The 21,206-nt window shown below is 40.4% G+C and overlaps 1 protein-coding gene across 1 annotated transcript; it reads left to right on the plus strand.

Annotated features, from left to right (window-relative positions):
• Positions 1-3,731: 3,731 nt before the first annotated feature.
• MC3R (melanocortin 3 receptor) lies at positions 3,732-4,709 on the plus strand. Its single transcript, XM_054391875.1, has one exon. The coding sequence runs from the start codon at positions 3,732-3,734 to the stop codon at positions 4,707-4,709; it is 978 nt and encodes a 325-aa protein (XP_054247850.1).
• The last annotated feature ends 16,497 nt before the right edge of the window (positions 4,710-21,206 follow it).

Consider the following 21,206-nt stretch of genomic DNA (forward strand, 5'->3'; position numbering starts at 1 on the left):
GGCTGAAGAGCACTGCTGCATTCAGAATCAGAGTACAGGAGATAACACAAAAAGCAAGCATTAAAAAAAAAAAAAAAAATCAACCCTTGACACTACAAATTTTTGGGACCATGAAGACTCATCCTAAGAAGCATATTAACAAAAAAGTCAGAAAAAGAGAAGGATCAGTCTGAAGGCCAAAACCACAAGGATTTCTTAGCACTTTGTTGATCATTACAAATATGATTGCCTGACCGAACTGAAGTCTTGCCAAATTGGTGAAACACACAGATTCCTCTCCATCTATGAGGAACAGTAGAGTTCAAGGATTTGGGGCTGGAATATGAAAGAATGAAATAAGAGAAGGAGGTGATGTCATTATGATTGCTGATACAGGAAGGGACTGAACTTAATGATGTGACAGATGTTTTCTCTATCCATGCACCTACTCTCCTCTGACCTATGGCCCCAGCCACTGTCTGACTTAAAGATGGCATCAACAACAAAGAGTAGGTGTCAGTTGCATAGCAACTACAGGGACAAAAAAACAAGGACTTCTCTCGTTCAGCACAGCACAAGATTTAAAAAGTGTTGACAATTTCAACATCAAGTTTGCTTTTTGAGTCCAGGGAATAAACAAGAACTCAGCAGAAGGATGACACTGCTCCCTGGGTGTCAGATAAATGTACTCTCACAGCTTGGAGAGAAGACTATCAAATGTAACATTAATTATTGACTGCAGAGACCAGGACAAGTGGTGAGAAGGGTATTTTACTCACTAACTGAAAATGGATGATGACATTTTCTGTACATTAACAGAGCTGCAATAATAGACATTTGGATGTGCCATGAGCTTACTGCCTCACCAAGCAAAGTCCAAAGATCCAAAACCTTGACTGTTCCCACTCAATCTGCATGACTTCCATCATGGATTTTCTCTGAAGAGCAGTCCTGAGCACATCCCAGGCAGCAGTTTAAAGTTTTCCCTCAAGGCTTTGGGTACAAGATGTGGAACCTTCACACAGGGCAAAAACTGTGGATTACACACAGACATCTCTCATATCTCTATCTTTCCAGTCTTCCCTCCATCAGATTTTAGTGAAGGGAGGAACTAACCAAATATTATTTCAGTTTATATGCCCTGGTTTGCAACAATTGCCATGGCTCTTCTCCCCTACCCAAGACAAGTAGACTTCACTATCTATGAGGTTGAGGATCTGAATGCCTTCCATCACTTCAGCATATTTTTGCAAGTTGCCACTCTCAGACAAAAATCCACTACAACACTGCAGTGGACATTAGAGCAATCTGTTTGCTTTGCACAGCAGTGGGCAGGATCTGAAAGTGAACCTCTACAAATGAAGCAGGAACTGACAGCTGAGGTGCTGCAGCTTATTATATGATATTGCAACATTTCAGATCATGTAGGCTTTTCAGTGCTGAGCAGAGAAATCCCTTTACACTTTTTGAAAATAAGGTCTAACAAGCTGCTGGATTTTGTGTGAATACAGCTTCTTCCCATTTTTGCAAAGACCTTAGAATCAGTTTGATCTTGGAGTCAGACATATGAGGCTTTAGCCCACTATTTTTAGCACTTAATGGTAAAGCTAATAGTGCCATTACTCCACTTTGGTATATAACATTCAATTCCCACTTCAGACAGCATCTCAGTGCTAATGGTAGCTTGATTCCTGCTGTCAGATACATTCAAAAATTCAAAATGCAACATATTTAGTGATTTCTTATGCTCAGATTCAGCTGAAAGGCAGGGAAATTTGTAGCAGTCTTTTGAAAACAGTGTGGCAGCAAGAGATGGAGCATTCTGGAGTTGATATTTACAGGGCTAATGCAGTATACTGCTGAGACCAACCTTATGGAGAAGACGCGACTGGAATGCAAATGGGAAAGCACTCATGACTTTGTTTACATGTGGGTGCCTAGAACACAAGTGTCCCTCTATCAGCAGGTAACCTGGAGCCAAGCCCTGGAGGGTGCAGTTCCTCCAGGATAAGCTCTCCTTCATGAATTGGAGATCTGCTTTTGATCCTGTCCTCACCGTTGGAGAATGCAACCTCCACCTGCTACTTCACAAGACAGTACCCCAGGTGGCAGGGAAAGGCATCCCGCCAGCTTTGCAAAGCTGGCTTCCTCCTCAATTGGAAAGACAACATCTACAGTGACAGTGATAGTCATTATGTCTTGAAATCACTATCTGGAGTGCACTCCAGCAGCTCAAGAAAGCTGACAAGAAGCAACTGGGGCTCACTGCACAAAGTAAAGATAACTTTGCTAGGCTTAAATCTAACTGCTACACCTGAATGGAGGGAATAATTTTTCCCTGGATGGGAACCTGAACTCTGTTGTTGAAAGCAGTGCTGCCAGAATTCAGCTACAAATTACCTTCCATGTAACTGGTTTAATGACCAGATGAGGCTTTGGTCCTCCTGGAATGACACTTCTCTGCCAGTATAATACAGGACATTTTCTGCAGACAGGAAGAAAGGAGAAAAGGGGGAAAGTGAAAAAATCAAGTTGCAAGAGCTGGTTACGCATTTATGCAACTGAGATCATGAGGGAGATATTTAGAGTCATGACAGAGAACATGGTGTGGAAACTCACACTTGCACTTTGATTCGATTGTAAGCAAAGACTTTAGAAACCAAAATAAATAACATCCAAGACATTTAATTCCTTAGACACAAATTCCTGGGAGCTCATCTCTAATGTAACCAATGCTATCTAGTTAATGACAGCTTTTAGAGCACTTCAGCAACTGTGTCAGGGTATATTATTTGCACCAACACCCCATCTGTGCTGCAGCTCACCCACGGGTTCTTTCATTTAACTACAAAGTCCAAAACCCGAGTGAGCCCAGGACGTCTTCCAGGGAGGTGGTGCCTGGACTCAGCTCAGGGTTCAATCAGCTCATTCAAACCAGTCAAGAGGAGCTCTGGCTCCCTGCAGCAGTAGAGCCCGGGACAGTGTATGGGCATCCTGCCTGCCCCTGAACGCCTGCCACCCTCAGCTGCCTGTCCCTGCTTACTCATGCGGGCAACACCCAGCTACTGAGAACGGGCACAAAGTTTTGCTGGATGAAAATTCCATTTTCAGATGAATTTTAAGGCAAGTCCATTCTGTTCGCTATCTGCAGAGGGCGCCAGACGGTTTCAGATCTGGAGGAGCCAGCAGTGGAGATGCTGTACCTGGTGCTTTCAGCTGCCAGTCAGAAAGGTGCTTGCTCTCTAATGGCCAATGCTCTGCACGGAAGATTAAGTAGGAGTTGTTTTTTCTTTCATGTGTGTATAAATCCTTTAGTTCTCTTTTCCTTCCTTGCTACTGAAATAGCAAGAGATACTTCTCTGAGCTGCAACACACCAGCAACAAACCTGTACTGGCCCAGCAGACAATAGCAGATGAAAAAACTTCCTGCTTTTAACCATCAGGAGAGCTAGAGCCAGCAATGTGTTGATGAGGATCTTTCTCTTCAGATAAAACTGTTGGATGCCTGCAAGACCTGAAGCTCACTTTCTTATAAAAGAGAAGAGCAGCCTGTGACTGACACACAACTCACTGTAAATGCAGATTTTATGTTTTTAATTGTAAAAGTGACTGAAGAAAAGCCCTGCTTGATTCCATCTCATGTGCACAGCAACAACCTGGAAAGGCTTTTCCTTTTTTAGCCCCCCTTCTTTCTTCTGTTTTGTAACCTGTGCTCTATCCGGTCCTTAATCAATTGAACTCCTTTTCTGACAATGAACACCACACACTCTGCATTTTCATTTCAGCCTGTGCTGCTTAATGTCACAGAAGACTTCAATAACTCAATTCTGAATACCAGAAGTGGCAGTGGATTTTGTGAGCAGGTCTTCATAAAAGCTGAGGTCTTCTTGACTTTAGGGATCATCAGCCTCCTGGAAAACATCCTTGTCATTCTTGCAGTGCTGAAGAATGGAAACCTGCATTCTCCCATGTATTTCTTTCTTTGTAGCTTGGCTGTGGCAGACATGTTAGTGAGCATGTCAAATGCTTTGGAGACTATCATGATTGCAATTCTGAGCAACGGCTATTTGATCATTGATGACCACTTCATTCAGCATATGGACAATGTTTTTGACTCAATGATTTGTATTTCTTTGGTAGCCTCAATTTGCAACCTCTTGGTTATAGCCATTGACAGGTACATAACTATTTTCTATGCTCTCCGTTACCACAGCATCATGACTGTGAAGAAAGCTTTAATGCTGATTGTGGTGATTTGGATTGCTTGTATCATCTGTGGCATCATATTCATTGCCTACTCAGAAAGCAAAACAGTCATTGTCTGTCTCATCACCATGTTCTTTACCATGCTCTTTCTCATGGCCTCCCTTTATGTGCACATGTTCTTGTTTGCACGCCTGCATGTTAAGCGGATCGCAGCCCTGCCCGCGGACGGGGTGCCCTACCAGCGTACCTGCATGAAGGGAGCTGTCACCATCACTATATTACTCGGTGTCTTCATTGTTTGCTGGGCACCTTTCTTCCTTCACCTCATTCTCATAATTTCCTGCCCAATGAATCCATACTGTGTCTGCTATACTTCACACTTCAATACCTATCTGGTCCTGATAATGTGCAACTCAGTAATTGATCCACTCATTTATGCCTTCCGGAGTCTGGAGATGAGAAAGACTTTCAAAGAAATCATGTGCTGCTGTTATGGCATGAGTGTGGGACAGTGCATGCTGTAAGCATCAGGCTTTCTGTTGGCAACAGAGAGGGGCCATAGGTGCATGAATATATACATATATCTAGATACAAAGCAGCTCCACTTTAGAAGCAATGCTTGAAGGAAGGGCACAAGGAAGAAAAAAAGCCTTCTACTTTAAGCCTTCAATAATTTTCAAAATTAGAATCAGATTGAACTATTTGAAATTACTTAAATAATTATAACAGAAAGAAATCCAGAGTGGCTTACAAAATAGCTTAAGAAATTTACTGGAAAAAAACTAATCCTGAAAGTGAATACTACCTTACAGAGACTGAAGTGATATTCTCTCTACCATTCCTTTGTACCTGTTGCTTTATCTCTCTGCCACTATCAACAAGTGTCTAAAAGATTCCATTAGTAACTTCTTTTGAAAACAATCCACTTGCAAGACAAACATCAACAGGTAACAGCATTGCTCTATACTTACTCCCATGCCTTCACCTTTTATTAAAAGAATAGTTTGACATTTATGCTGCTTGCTATAAAGCAACTCAAGAAAATTTTGAAGGGTGAGAGTAAAAACGCTTCTTACAGTGAAATATTCTTGCAGTAGAGATCTGTTAAGTGAAAAGGAATAGCTACTGTATCTGTGACAGAATGATGTTAAACAGATGCCTGACAGAAGTGACTCTCACAAAGGCAGCATCTACTAGAATGCACTGATTAATGTCATGTTTGCTTTCACCAGTGAGACCCATCCTGAGAGATTTTTGAAGCATGTACAGGTCTGAACATAAGAGTAGCTAAAACGCAAAGCAGTTTGAATTTGGATTCGTGTAAAAGCTGATGGAGTCTTTAGAGACATTCAGTTGGCTAAGTTAGGTACTTGAAAGAAAGAAGATGTGCATGGCAGACAGGGTTTCTCTGCACTAAGAAATAGATGTCATGGGTCAGTCTTTTTTTCCTTAAAAACAGCTTTACACTGAGTTCGGTGGATGGACACTCCTGCACTGGAAACAAGTGAGCAACATGCTGTCTGCAATCATTTTCAAACTGTGTGCAAGGTGGTGGCATGTAACTTCAGCTACAATAATCTAGACTTTGTCTCTGCATTTTTTAGAGATAAACCATGTAAGTGGCCTTCAAATAGCATATTGTAACTGAGAAAAGGCTGGCACAATTTGTATATAACAACATCCAGGCAGGGTCACAGACTGCCAGGCTAAGAAAACTCTAAGTTATTATAAAGTCTCTTTATCACCTTTCTGGTATCTCATCCGTGGGAGGGCAGCAATCTGAAGCCCTTGGGGTTGTCTATTGCTTTCAAACATATGACTTAAAACTTTTTTTCTTTTCCCCCCTCATTTGAGTGAGTTTCTAGGCTGTTGTTATTTCTGAGGGCACTCCTTTATCACTTTATGAACAGTTACCCAGAGCAGAGTTTCCCAATCTCTACTCTGCCTCCAGTAGCCCTAGTACAACTCAAACTGATGCTGTTTCACTGCTGCTGGCTCCAGAATCCAACTCTGACTGACCATGGAGAAGATATGTCCCACAGTGTGCAAATACTAGCCAACATGTGACTGTGGTTTAATCTCAACATTTTACAACCTATATAGGAAACAATCTAGCTTCCCAATCATATGAAGAGTATAATTTTTACAGGGCCAAAAGCAATCTCTCTTTGTGCTCTAGTCATACTCTGTCCATCAGCCCAAACCTGCCTCACACTCCCTACTACCCTTGCCCTCAGATCATACCCTCCATTCTCAAATTGAGTTCTCATTTGCTCCTACAATCCATCCTCCAGACATTCCCAACACTTTCACTGTTTCAACACTTACCTAATCTTTTAACCCTTAATTTAAAAAAATACTGATCTGAAAGCACCACCAAGGTCACTGTGGAGCATTGATAAATAGGCACAGAGGAAACTTCTCCCACGTTTCAGGTAGAGACCAAAGAAAATCCCAACAACTGGCAAGTAAGCTAAACCTGATGCTTTCAGCCTTACCTGTCTCTCACAAATTACAGTTCAGCAATGCTAAGATCTGTTTGCTCAGTCTGTCTTACTTTTGCAGCATCAGATGTGGTGCATTAAGAAGAAATGGAGGTGCAAAGGAAACCAAACATCTGGCCTTTTATGGAAAGATTGTACCTACTGTTGTAAAACACTAACTGTTTTCAGTGTTATGTACCTTTATACTCTGCAGCATGGTTAGCCCTGATATTCTGCCTCTGGTTATTGTGTGTTTATCTTTTCTTGCACCTGACATTTTACTTGTTTTATTTCTTAAAAGCGACTTCAGAGGAGACTGACTCATACTGTGCTTTGCCTTTAAGCAAAACATACATCTGTTGAATAAAATTATCTGAAGACATTACATAAAACAGTGTTTGCTTCCATCAGAGCACCATGCCATCTCAAACCACAGTCCCAGTGGTCTGTTTGACAAAACTACAAGTAGAGTCTTATGCTGGGGAAAAAAAAAAAAAAATCTCCTAATTCTACATGCTACCCACAATGCTACACAGAAATGAACAAAAAAGCCAGAATTCTTCCCATATACAAACACGATGGAAAGAGAATCCTTAACCGATCTGACACAAGCCAGTAAAGATGCAGCTCCTCCCCATGTTTGTTCAGCCCTAGTTCCAGACTCCCAAGTCAAACTTATAGGTTAGAAATCCACAGTGAAATCTTCTTGATGGAACCAGGATGGCAGCCATTACAAGCCTGTCCATGATGGGAAGGGAAAGAAACTTTCTCCATAGGGCCAAGCTTCACAGTAGGAGGTAGAGAATGAAAATTAATAGCTACAGCTCCAGGTGTGAAATGGAAGAACAGGACTGCACCCTAAGGAAATATCACTGCAATCAGCTGCTGTGAGGCAGATCTTAACACTTCACTGAGAAGGGAGGTTAAAGTCAGTCTAAGAGACATACAAGAACTAGAACATCAGCAGAAGCCCTCCAAAGCAGTACCATTTCCCAGCAAGGCAACCTAGAGAAAGGTACATACAGCAGAACAAAGACATCACAACAACACGTGCTGTTCCAGGGCAGCAGTCTTCAGTACATGCTAGAAACCAGAACAACATTTCATCTGCTGAGAATCTGTCCCTCTTTATAACTGCATTGAAATGGGAATACTGAGTTGTCACTATTAAGCTAATGTATAATTTGTTCATAAGAAATGTTTTTTTTTTCCTTGGTAAGTGTTCTGGGCTGAACAAGATATATGCAATTTTCCCCTAGACAGTATTGAGAAATGACAGACTGAGATAATATTCTTTTCATCTAAAGGTACCATTTATATGGATTTATTGATTCAGTTTTTCTGCAAGAAAATCAGTCAGTTCACAAGCACTGTGGGATACCATTTACTCAAAGACTTGTTAGAAAATGCTCATATATTCAAGCAAATATTTGAATTTACAGGAGCATGATTTATCCTCCTAAGTCAACTCAGCACAGCTTATTCCACAAATTACAGTCAGATTTGCCTTTTATATATATAATTTAGCACTACGCTTGCAATTTTTCCCATCAATAACTGTCTAAATATTTTATAACTGAAAGCATTTGTCCTAATGGATAAATAACAAAGTCCAGGCACAAAATTCTGCAGTCAGGAGGAATCAGTAGGGCCATTAGTACAAATACTTTCATTACCTCTTCACTAAAATAAGATGCTTCTATTTGTTGAAGCCTAGTCTGGGACCAGGGTTAGCTGTTTGGTTTGGTAGCTATATCTAAATCATTGATTTTAAAGCTCAGCCACAAAGGAATACTGTTTCACAATATACCTGTAAACTTTTTTGCTGGGCAACCCATCCCAATCTCAGTCCCACACTTCTGCAAGAAACCAGTTAACCTGTGCACTGAGACATCCAGCATGGGTACAGCAGGTACAACAGTCCCAGAACACTTTTCGTTGTCCAAGAATAGAGATAAGCAGTACTCAGATCGACTGAAACAAGATGATCCCTTCTGAATAAGGCATAAAAACATGGACAGCATTCAGTGGGCTTCAAGGGGCAGGGGGCTCGCATAACTTGTGCTAGCTCTCTGAATGTCAGTTCCAGGTATGGCTGGTAAATGTTGCTGTGAAGTCACAACAGAGTTCTCTATGTTCCCTCTTCAGAATAGGGCTGGATACAGCTATACCAGAGCTGTAACACAATGCCTGTGTTCAATAGGCTTTCAGGTGGAAGGCAGAGGAAAGAAAAATATTTAAATGACAGTACAAAGACTACACAAAAAAAATGTCCCTATATATCTGAGGAACATTCACATGGTGCTATTCTGCTCAGTTTTGAAGGTTGAAAGTTAAAAGGTTAAAACACAGCCTTGTTTTTCAGCAGTTCAGTTATTAATGTACCTTAAGTAGACAGAGGCATGGAAAGAAGAAGAAAGATAAAGCAGGTTTTTAATGCCAGAGATACAGGTGAAGCCCATTTGCACAGGGGAAGCTTAAAACCTGGGAGCAGCACAGCATCACAGCTACACATTTCACCATGTTTGTTCCTAGGCTGCCATGTAATGGGGTCATAGCTCAAGTCAGAATTCACTCTGGTGAGTTAAAGCTCTATCAAATTCACAACAAAGAGAAAAAACATAGCTTTTGATGCTTAAAATCTGCTTGGAAACATGAGAAGAATAAAAGACTTATGATAAAATTATTTTTTTTTCCTGGAAATAAATGCATAAGGAAGCTTGCTTCAAATCCCCTTTTCATAGCCATTCACCACTTTATCACCATCACAGTCATTATGTATTTCATAAGCAATATAAAGTGTAGGACAGGACTATGCTCATTCATCACTCTCATAATATACACCTGTTAGAGTCAACCTAAATTCACCAGGCAATGTATCAACACATGACCTTGCTGCTGGCACCAGTGCCAGTTTGAACAAAATGCCTATTTCCCCCACATTCACTGATTCAGTGCTATGCAAAGTAGCCCTAAATCTGCCTGATGTGGGGAGGCTTGTACAAAATAGGCAAATTAGAAATGCCTCTAAAACAGAAACTGTAAAAACTGGAACACAGAAAACTTGGTGTTTATACAGTGTTGCATTGGTCAGTAGAGCAGAAGTCCAGAATTATGTACTTTATCAGGAAGAGTTTAACCAGAAATATTCAGAGTTAAGGTAAATTTATCCAATGCATCATTGTGAAAACACTGATGAAATTTTTACCAATTTAAATGGCTGTGCATGAGAAGAGGACATACATCCTTGTTCTGAGATGGTGATGGAAATCTATTTGTTACCTGCTATTTCAATGGTATGAATGCTTATAGTGCCACACCTAAGCATCTGCCCAAAGCAGTTATGAGTTTCCAAAGGTATTTTTGCCTTATTTTACACTTTTCATTTCTTTGCTTATAAAAAAACACACCTTTTTTCCGCTTTTGCAATTTCAAAGGTACTGACTTAAATCCATACATCTGTGATTTCACCACTCAGACACTCTTTACTAGTAATAAACACAGTCACTATTCATCTTGGAGCCTAACTGATGCAATTTTGGTTGTTCTACATCTATTACTGATTCAAGGTCACAAATGAACATTCTCAGAAAAAAAATATTTTAAACATTCCTTGTTAACTGTAATGGGTCTAATAAGCAACAGAACACTTTGAACACATCATTGATATAATCACTGCAATTGTAAGGATGCACGCTGGCAGTAAGCTGCAAGTGAACCACAAACCAGAAGCCAAACATGACAGACATGAGATTACTCTGTATTAAAACACATTACATTTTCAGTAAAATTAACATTTAGGCACATATAAGCAAAGGCAAATCTACAGATACCTGAGAATGAACATTTTTTAGACTTATGTATTTGCAGAGGAAAAGGAAAGCACAGGTGAGACAGAAAACCTGCAGATTTCCTTCTTATGCGCACCTGCCATTACACATATTCCACTTCAAACTTGCTCACTTGATACAATCCCACTTTATGCAAGCAGTTAGGAAGCAATTGCAGCACCTCTCCACCTTCAAAAGCTGCACCACTGAAGCAGCCTCTCCCAAAGGGGCTGTTATACTCACAAGCTGATCATCAAAGCAGTAAAAAGGTGCAGCTGTGAGTTCTTCCCTCACAAGTGAAGGCAGTGAGGGCCTATTAGCACTCATTTCATTAGGGGTTCAAAACTCCTTAACAGAGTTTTGTATGAGGGTTGGTGTGTATGACTTAAAGCCGTTTGACTGCACACTGAGAAAAGCATCCCAGTGTGATTCAGAATAAGTGCATTAAGAAACAGTGCTCTGTAATTAGCATACAGCTGTGAAGGTCATCTCAGGACTTCTTCAGCTCTAAGTGTATTTAATCCTTGATCTCTTTTTATAACCCTTTGCATGGTAGGGAGGATTCCAAGGCTAGCATTGCAGGTTAAGAAGTTCATCTTCAGCAGTCACTGAAGAGGATGAGACTTTTTTACTCACTGTCTGGAAAACCTGAATTAGGCCACTGCTTTACGATCTATGTCAGGAATAGCTTTCTTCAGCTATAGAGGGAGCTGACAGGGACTGCTAAAACATAGCATGCTAAATGTTTTCACCTAATTGTTAGTTTTGTCAAGGTAAGAAGTCACAAAAAATTCTAAATTCAGGGAAAAAAAAAATCCAGAGGAGTATGACTATGAGCAGGAAATATCCTGCTAAACTTTTTATCTCCACCTCAGCAGAAGACAGTGAATTGCTATCCAACCTTGTGGATCTTGACTTTCCCAAAATTGAAATGAAGTAGTGAAAATTTTACCAATTTGTATTTTAATGACATGTATATATGATGGAAAGGGTCAGGCAGAGGCATAACATCTGAGATCATGAAGAAAATTTGGTTCTGAGATCGGCCAAATGCTGGGAAACTCAGAGCTGCAGCACTGCCAGCAGGCAGGAATCCCAACACACAATGAGCTAATTCCATTAGTTCAGATTTTCATCACCACCAGGATCAACTTGTAAGAAAAATATCAACCTCTAGGAAAATATTAGGCAAAAGCAACAGGCAAGAAAAAGCTGGATGAGAAATTAAGGTCTGAGCAGCTGTGCAAAACAGCTACTGGAGGTATGTAGGCATGTCCAAGACACAGGAAAGAACAAAATCTGAAGATGGATACCTTTGATATCAGCAGCAGATAAGAACCATTAACTGTGAAATCTGAAGTCTGTAACTAATTAGTACAGGCTTAATCTGTATCACTGCTACTGTCTTACTTCACAAAGCCTACATGCTGCTTGTGTTTCCAGCCTTTAAGAACAAAGCAAGTCTTCACAAAATACTTGTCTCACAAAATGTAGCTGAACATATTCTTCATTTTGACAAAACACCAGCCCAAGCCTTGCAGCCTTTTATTGCCTGCTTCTTCATTGCAGTCAATTACCTGATACCTATGAAAAGATTTGCCTTTAATAATCTTAAAATTGTACAGCGTGTACTAGGAGCTGCACTCAAAACCAAGGACTTGTAATTTCAAGTTAAGTGGCATGTGGACAGTACATAATCTTTTGCTTTGAAGTTTCTCTTCATTAAAGCAATTTAGGTAGACTTGAAAATTCAAAACTCCTGATAAAACAATTCAGGAGGCATGACCAAACGTGAGACATGCAGTTAACTTATCTTTGTGCATAACAAAGCAGTTAGTGGATTTGTGTATACAACCTCATGTATAAAAATTAAACCAGTGTCCTACCGTCAGAATAAAGTGTACTGCATTATATTTCTATGTCTATGTAATGGAGCCTCTATTTATTCAGAAAGGCACATTATATAACACAAAAGTTGCTCTTTAATATATAGAGATAGTCCTAAAGTGTTGTAATGTAGACTCTGTTACCACATTTATTAAAGAATCACCGAATGGTTTGAGTTGGAAGTGACCTGCCAAGGTCATCTAGTCCCACACCCCTGCAGTAAGCAGAGACATCCTGCACTAGATCAGGTTGCTCAGGGCCTCATGGAGCCTGGCCTTGAATATTGCCAGGGATGGGGCTACCTCCAGAACAACCAGTTCCAGTGTTCCACTACCCTCATGGTAAAGAGCCCATTCCTAACATCCAATCTAAATCTGCTCTTCTCCAATTTCAAACCATTGCTCTTTGTCCTATCCACTACAAACCTTTATAAACAGTCCCTCTCCAGCCTCCCTGTAGGCCCCCATCAGGCACTGGAAGGTTGCTATTAGGTCTCCCCAGAGCCTTCTCTTCTCCAGGCTAAACAACCCCAGCTCCCTCAGCCTGTCCTTGTTGGAGAGGTGTTCCAGATTCCTGATCATCTTCATGGCCCTCCTCTGGACCCACTCCATCCAGTCCACGTCCTTCTTGTGTTGAGGGCTCCAGAGCTGGATGCAGTGCCCCAGGTACTTTGCTCTGGTAAGACCTCAGTGGCAGAATCACCTCTCTCCATCTTCTAGCCATGATTCTTTTGACACAGCCTTCTGGGTTGCAAGTCCACATTGTTGGCTCATATCCAGCTTCTTATCCACCACAACTCACAAGTCTTTTAACACAGGGCTGCTTTCTATCACCTCATCCCACAGCCTGTATTGATAATGAGGATTACTCCAACACAGGTGCAGGGCCCTGCATGAGTTTTCCAGATTTGTGACCACGTATAGGTTGGGAGAGGACTTAGTTCTTCCCTCTGTGATTGTTCAGCTTTTCATTTCTTTCTGAGTCAAGAATGTGTCATCAGTAGCTGTGATCATGTATTCCACAAAAGGATTCACAGACACCATCCACTACCCTCATATTGCTTATTAGAGAAACCAGCTCTCACATCTCTAGGTGCAATTCCTGTAAGGAAAAGCATTCACTTAGACTTATGAAAATCTCATGCTTAAAGAAGCTTTAAAGGATATTAATTATCCAGTTTTAATATGAGATCCTGAGCAAAGTAAATCAACATATGATTTAATTTACAGCGATGAGCCCTGTGAATCACATAAAGTTGGGGGGAACAAAGAAAAAAAATTTGGGTACTCCTGGCACAAGCTTGTGAATGTTTAAAGAGGTTGGTTAATAAATGTGGGTTTTTTTCTGTGGAGAGAGGGAGATGATTTGGGGTTTTTGGTGGTGGTAGTGTTTAGTTTTGTTTTGATTCACAAACAAAAACCTAAATAACAATGTTAACTAGAGTGGAATATCCACAACCTAAAGTCCACATGAAAACACAAGCACAGTGAAAATCAATGCTCTACCTGCTAGCGAGTTATCAGGAACTAATCAAAATGGAACTAATTATTTCTCAAATTTGCTGGATTTTAAATATCATTTTTTGGCCTGTGTGCAGCTCCTTACCAGAATCTCAGTGCAGTGAAATTACTGACACTCTAAATTCATGAGAAATATTGAAAACCAGCTCAATTATTTTCTAAAAAACAGTATGTGGAGAGATATTGAATGTTGTACTGGACACTTCTGCTTTGTTTTGCTTAAGGAAAACTGCAGCACAAAGTTTTGGTTTCCCTTTGTTGCTGGCTTACAGACCAGAACACTATTTAATTGGTACTGTGGGCAGAAGCACCTTCTGTGTACTTCCCGAATGGCTGTCGTCCCTTTCTAAATGAACAGGATTTCTTATTTAGTCACCAAAACATGCTGCTTGTAAGTTTTCGTCTTTGAAAGTTCTGCAAAGCTGAGGGAAGAGATCAGAAAATGTAGGAGACCACTTCTTAACTAATGTCAAATACTGAACCTAGCAAAGTTCATGGGGAGGATAGTTAGTTCAGGGGAAAAGTACTTTCCAGATTGTAACAGCCAAGAGACAGTTCAGGGAACAAAATTTTCTGTGTGACAGGTTTTTTTGTTTTGTTTTCTTAAGTGCTGTGCCTTTGATAGTTCTCCCTGCTTAAAAATTATTTTTGTATACTGAAGTAATACTTTACTCCTAAGGTGACAGTTACTCACAATTTGTTGTGTAATTACTGATAAGAAAAGGCAAAGAGCTTCCTAAGCATATGCGTAAATATTTAGAAAGTTCATTCACTGATATACTACCCACTTTATTGTTTTACTGGAAGCTGATAAGGGCAGAAAATGTAACACAAGGGTTTAACATTGCTTTTCCTAAAGAGCTAAGTACATTAAGACAGCCCTGTAAATGGTGAGTGAAAGCTCTCAGTGATCAAAACCACCACATCAAAGAACTTTCAGTAGATTTTCTGAATAAAGGAAAAGATGGAATTAACTACAAATACACTTCCCACATTGATACAGGCATGACTGCAAGATCATTATGCCATCTGCATAATGAGTGAGCATGTGTTAAAAGCAAAAAGTAATTGCTGTAGGGGAGGGAAAGTCTAGAAACAAGCCATACCTTAATGACAGCTTGCCATTACAAAACATGTATTTCCTTGAAAAATACTCCTTAGCATGATCATGTTAATGTTGTAATAAATTCACTTCCAAAAATTTCTTTGTTTACATTGTGAATCCACCAGCACCTTGCCCATTGTGTCAACACCTCTGCAATCAGGCCCACAATGGTTGTGCAACTCATGATGTCTAAGTAGCTAAAAAGTATACTTTCACATCCTACAATTAGTAGCTCACAGTCAAAAATAGTCTGTTAAGAACTTCCCTGTCACTGTAATTTATGTGTGTATATTTACACATATATCTATGCATTTACACACATATATGTACAAGCTGCATGGTAGTTTTCCATATGAAGGCACGCTTTAAATCACTTCATGACAATTCATAGAAAATCTGGAATTAACTGGGGTTTGCAGTCATGTTTGTCCTTTGCGTGTATGAAAGTGTTGTGTTCTTTTAGTAAGAATAACAGCATCCTCTCTTCTCCTGCCTGCCTTGCCTCTAGCTAGCTTGAATTAAAAACTGAAAAAAAATCATTTTAAGACAAACCAGCACAAGGCAATCTACAATTTACTCAGGAAAATTAACACTGCCTATTTCTCATGGGAAGAAGTTCTCAACAGTTCTATTCTACATACTCTGTCAACTTAATCCAACTGCTATTTCAATTTTTATCATCTTATTTTGTGGAACTACAAGATACAACTGTTCTAGTGGAGAATTTAGAAAATAAAAGCATTCCTCTCTTTTTTTTTTTCTTCCTTTTAGTTCCCTTATGTATTTAAAGGCATGCTGGGACTAAATTTCTTCAGAGAACTGGGAACATAGAGTTCTGGAAGAGTACAGGATTTTGATCATAACTGCCACAAAATGTGAACTGCTGAGTGTCCCCTCTGCAAATCAAGCCAAAGTTTGATTACTAATTTAACTCAGCAGGTCAACATTTCTGAAGAGCACAACATCCTACTTTGGAATAATAAAAAAGGTGGCAAGCCTTTTGAGCACTTTGGCACCACTCCATGGCAGAGCACAAACCTGCAGTTTAAGCTCAGCAGGGTGACCTGTGTAAAATAGAGAAGGATGAGCTGGCTTTCGGTACACACCACATCTGCAGAAGGTTTGCACACCTTTTCCCCAGATTGTCACAAATCAGGCCATCCACAGATGGACACCACAAGCAGGTTGATGCTGCAGGAGCTTGCTGTGCCACCCCACAGGCAGAATCAGAGGCACTCAGCAGAAGTCATCTTGCAGGAGTGCCTGAATTTGAACAGATCTAATCAGCAGATCAGACAGGGCTGCCTTCTCCACCTGGTCAGAAGTGTTTACAGAACAAAAACAATATGCTAGTGTTTCCCTGATATTTATGCTAATAAACTGTGGAAGGAAATGAGCATTAGGAGCAAAGCAACATATAATTGCCATAGACAAGTACTGCAAAACAGCCAATTTGTCTGTGATTCAAATGAAAAATTACTATTACTCTGCTTCTCTGCTTTCATTGCTATCTTCCACATCAGAACCTGTTATTAGCCATATTCCAAGTCCAAACTCCAGGAATAATACAGCCTAATACCTAGCAGAAGTGGGCATGCCAACTGAATAACCAAAGTGTATATATTGTGGTTAAATAATTACTTTCTTTAAAGGAAGGAAGATTGTGGAGCCATCACAAATCCAGCTTTGACAAAAATCTCAGTTTTAAATAGAGTTAGATACTCAAGTGGAATAAAATAATCATAGGATGCAACAGCTGGCTGAACATGAGTCAGCAGTGTGCCCAGGTTAGCAAGAAGGCCAATGGCATCCTGGCCTGTATCAGATATAGTATGGCCAGCAGGACTAGGGAAGTCATTCTTCCCCTATACTCAGCACTGGTTAGTCCACACCTTGAGTGCTGTGTCCAGTCCTGGGCTCCTCAATTTAAGAAGGACATTGAGATACTTGAACATGTCCTGAGAAGGGCAACAAGGCTGGTGAGAGGTCTCGAGCACAAGCCCTATGAGGAGAGGTTGAGGGAGCTGGGGCTGTTTAGCCTGGAGAAGAGGAGGCTCAGGGGAGACCTTATTGCTCTCTACAACTACCTGAAAGGATGCTGTAGCCAGGTGGGGGCCAGTCTCTTCTCTCAGGCAACCAGTGACAGAACAAGAGGACACAGTGTCAAGCTGTGCCAGGGGAAGTTTAGGCTCAAGGTGAGGAGAAAGTTCTTCACAGAAAGAGTAATTTGCCATTGGAATGGGCTGCCCAGGGAGGTGGTGGAATCACTGTCCCTGGAGGTATTCAAAAAAAAGATTGGATGTGGCACTTGGAGCCATGGTTTAGTTGTCAGGTGGTATTAGGTAATAGGTTGGACTTGATAATCTCTGAGGTCTTTTCCAACCTGGTTGACTCTGTGATTCTGTGATTCTGAGAATCTGGATGATAAAATGCAAGCATCTACAACTGCATTCTCAGGATAAACTAAACCGCATGCAGTTGATCGTCAAATACATTGAAGGAAATGCTCATGAAGGCAGAGAACGAAAGCAGACATTTTCAATGCATCAGCATTTCTTATCAGTAATTTCTTTCAAGCAGCTTTTACTCCCTTGCTTGATACCAGTTGTACCTTTGCTGTACTTTCTTCAGGAAGCAAAGATTTGTTCATTGATTCTCTCCTGGCTGCTCTCATTTACAACATGCTGCCATAATTCTAGATTCGTGCTTCTAATTCTACTGTTCTTGTTAGAAAGGTGTTACTTTTTGACAGGAGATGAACATCTCTCTGGGGTGCTCTTGCAAAGCAAAAAAACAGATGCTGTGAGGCTCGCAGTGTTGTTTCTGCACAACAGGAAGAGGTCATCCAAGCTCACTCCAATTTACTCAGACTGCACCAACCTGTTAACACTCTCATCTCAGAGATGCTGTTATTTACAGGTTTGCCATAATGCACTTGAAAGGTATTTGCTTTCCCAGATAATTAAAGGAAGAAAGATTGGGAAGATACTGCTATTTCTGCAGGCAAAACCAGGCTTTGCATAATGTTTCCCAAATCAGAGGACACTTTTTTAAATAAACAGTGCAGAAGGACTTTATGATTACTGCTGCTAACCAGTAATGTCTGAGAACTGTAGAATGAGGAGACCAGCAGACCTGTCAAGTGGATGTGTAAGATCAGACCATCAGGACACTGGTAATTTAAAAGAGGAAGGGCTGTGGCATAGATGGTGAATATTTCATGCTGCATTTATTCTGAGACTTGTTTTCTTCAGTATCTTCTTTTAACTGCCATTGCAGAACAAAGGTAAGAGCCATGATGTACTCATGGGTTTGGAGGGGGAGATAGGGTTTCTTGGGGTTTGTGATCTTGGTTGGTTGGATATGTTTCAACACTCTTGTAATAACATCACTTGTTATACCGCTCAGTTAAAGATCAGCCCAACTGATCATGAGTATCAAAAGCACATACACTCTCCTGTAGTAGACTTCTTAATGCTTCCCTTTCTTCTCACTCTATTTCCTCTCACTGAGGAGATGAATGTTTTACGAAGATATTTCTATACTACAGGAATAAGGACATAACTACAGAGTAGAATAGTCAGGAGAGGCCAAAATTTCAAAGAACCACAAAGACTTGGTTACCTTCTTTTCTAGGGCCTGCTGAAGCAAAATACTGGAGCGTTTGTTTGATTTTAACACCTCTACTACCAGTGGCAGCAGTTTCTCCCAGTAGTTTCAGCAGTAGGAGGTAACTGAAGGTCATAATATGGCACAGGGCTTTCAAGGCAATTTTGTTTTCAGATACCTACTGAGCATCATAAATATATTCATTCTGGTTATGCTAAAGCAGTCAGTCAAGCACAGACCTCCAACAGAGACCATTTTGCTCACTGACAGGTGCTGAGGATGCTTTTATCATCTTTGGATATAGCTTACCTAGGAACAATTCTAGTTCACTGCAGTCCCAGAAAAACTTAGTTGGAGTGGCCACCTGATGCCAGATTACACAGTTTATTAACAAGTATGTAGGAAATAGAAACAAGCAAAGGAGAATTATTTGTGTAGATTGTTTTTCATTATGGTGAAAACATGATTCTTCATGGCAGCTTCAAGTCAAGCACTACTTCAATAACAATTGAAAAACTAAACAGGGATAAATATCTGCAGCCGTTTAGTTCTGTTGCACAGCACAAATAATTGACTGCCACAACAAACAAATCAGGTGGGTATTTACAGTGCCAAGTGCAAGTCAAATATATTGAAGACATTCCAACCTGATCAGCTCTGGATGACCTCGTTCATACTGTGCCAGATTTCAGTTTTGGTGGAGCTTTGGAATGTGCTGGGACCGATTTTGCAGACTGCATCTAGGCAGCGTATACATCATTCTTTACCATAGTAAAGAAGTGGTTACATGTCGCTCTGAAAACCTTCCAGCTTCTTTTGCATCAACAGCAGTCTCAACCAACCAAAAAATAGCTTTGTGGCCTTGTTACTTATGAGAGTCCCCTCCTTTGAGGACTTAGAGAGCAATTGTTGTCCTTGTTCTTTTCCAATAATGAACCTCCTCACCATAAAGTGACACTATAGTGTATCCTTTTACTACATCAAGGAACAGTATTTAAAATGTTAGTCTCCAAAACTGAGGAATTTGTGTTATTTTGCTGAGGCTTTTTACTATCTAAACTACAATGCTGAAGTACAGCTTTACAATATGTTTCAGAATAACAGAAAGAAAACCCTCTTTTTGTTTTGTAGCATTGAAAGGTAAAGAACTTTTCATGTAAAAGTCAAGCACTAGGCCTTCTTGATGTCTTTTAGATGAGCGGAAGCATTGCAGACAATGATGCTTTTAGTTTCCTGGGCTTCCAACGTAGATGTTATGGCTGCAACCTAAGCCACTTGCAGTAACCATTTAATGCTTTGATTTTTTTCCATTATATGTAATTTGGGACTCCTGAGCAGGGAGGTAGGGAATGTGTGGACAGTCAATACAGCTAAAAGCTTTGCAATTAGCTCAGTAAGTAATTCAGTACAATTAACACTAGAATGAATTTGGATTTAGAGGTATTAAAATAGCTCCTGAAAGAGCATGCAGTGCTACATGTTTTAAACGATTTAAGCATTACAAAATTCCCATTGCAATGGGGAAACTCTGAAGCAGGCTTGTTTCCTGTACAGTGCCCTAATACTGCCATAGGAAGTGTAGTGAGAAGAAATGTGGGCCTTTGATTTTCTTAGACAGAAACCAAGGTCAAGTTATGAGGCCCTTTCACCTTCTAAAAGCCTCAGGGAATTAAGAAGTGAAGTAATAAAATGGAGACTTGTTAACCCTCTGACCCACTACTCTGTACCACACATAGGGATGAAAGCCTTAAGAAGAAGAAAGGTTAATACAAACCAAGGTGGAACACAAGTACATATCTTCTGGATGTTCTTACCTGAGGTTTTCTTCAAGGTGGCTCTGGCTACTGCTGGCAAGATAGTAAAGCTCCTTGTGCAACCTGTGGGAAAATTAAGTCCCTAAACAGGGCTGCAGATTCCTCCACAAGAGTCATACAGTTTCTAAACTTACACAGAAATGATCAGAGTATCATTTTTTCTCTTACTGAGGCTAACCGGTCACACTAAGAGCAATAAATCTTATCAGCAAAGCCCCTAAATGCAGTGATAGATACTGTCTAAATATTTGGCACTATTAATGAGAAAAAATAAATAAATCAGACTTTCATTAATTGTCATGAGCCAGTCAGAAAAAAAAAGCAACATGCAAAGATACAACATTCAAACTGTCTGCTACAATCGCTCATAAACAAATGTGCTTCTTCTGATTCTGAACATAACAGGTGATCCATGTGAGCTTGTATAAACTGTCTTTTTTTCCAACTTGTCACAGTATCCTTTATTCTATTTGCAATACATTTGATCATTTAGCTGCAGCTGATATTCTGCTTTTACATGCTGTCCCTTGGCTGCCGCAGCCTCCTCCTCTCCCCACACAGCATCCTTAATTAAATTACTCTCCACTGTATCCAGACTGCAAAGAGATGGGGAGCTAAAACTACTGCATAGCTGGCATTCAAGCAAGGAGGAAGCCAGAAAGAGAGACTGGAGAATTGTGCAACTGCCATGTAGTAGGCAGAGGTCTTCCAGTGGGAGAAGACAGCTTACAAACGAGTACTTGACTATAACTAACCTGGGAGCAGACCTAGGC

This window comes from Indicator indicator, chromosome 24 (assembly GCF_027791375.1).
Source record: "Indicator indicator isolate 239-I01 chromosome 24, UM_Iind_1.1, whole genome shotgun sequence".
In the NCBI taxonomy this organism is placed as follows: Eukaryota; Metazoa; Chordata; class Aves; order Piciformes; family Indicatoridae; genus Indicator; species Indicator indicator.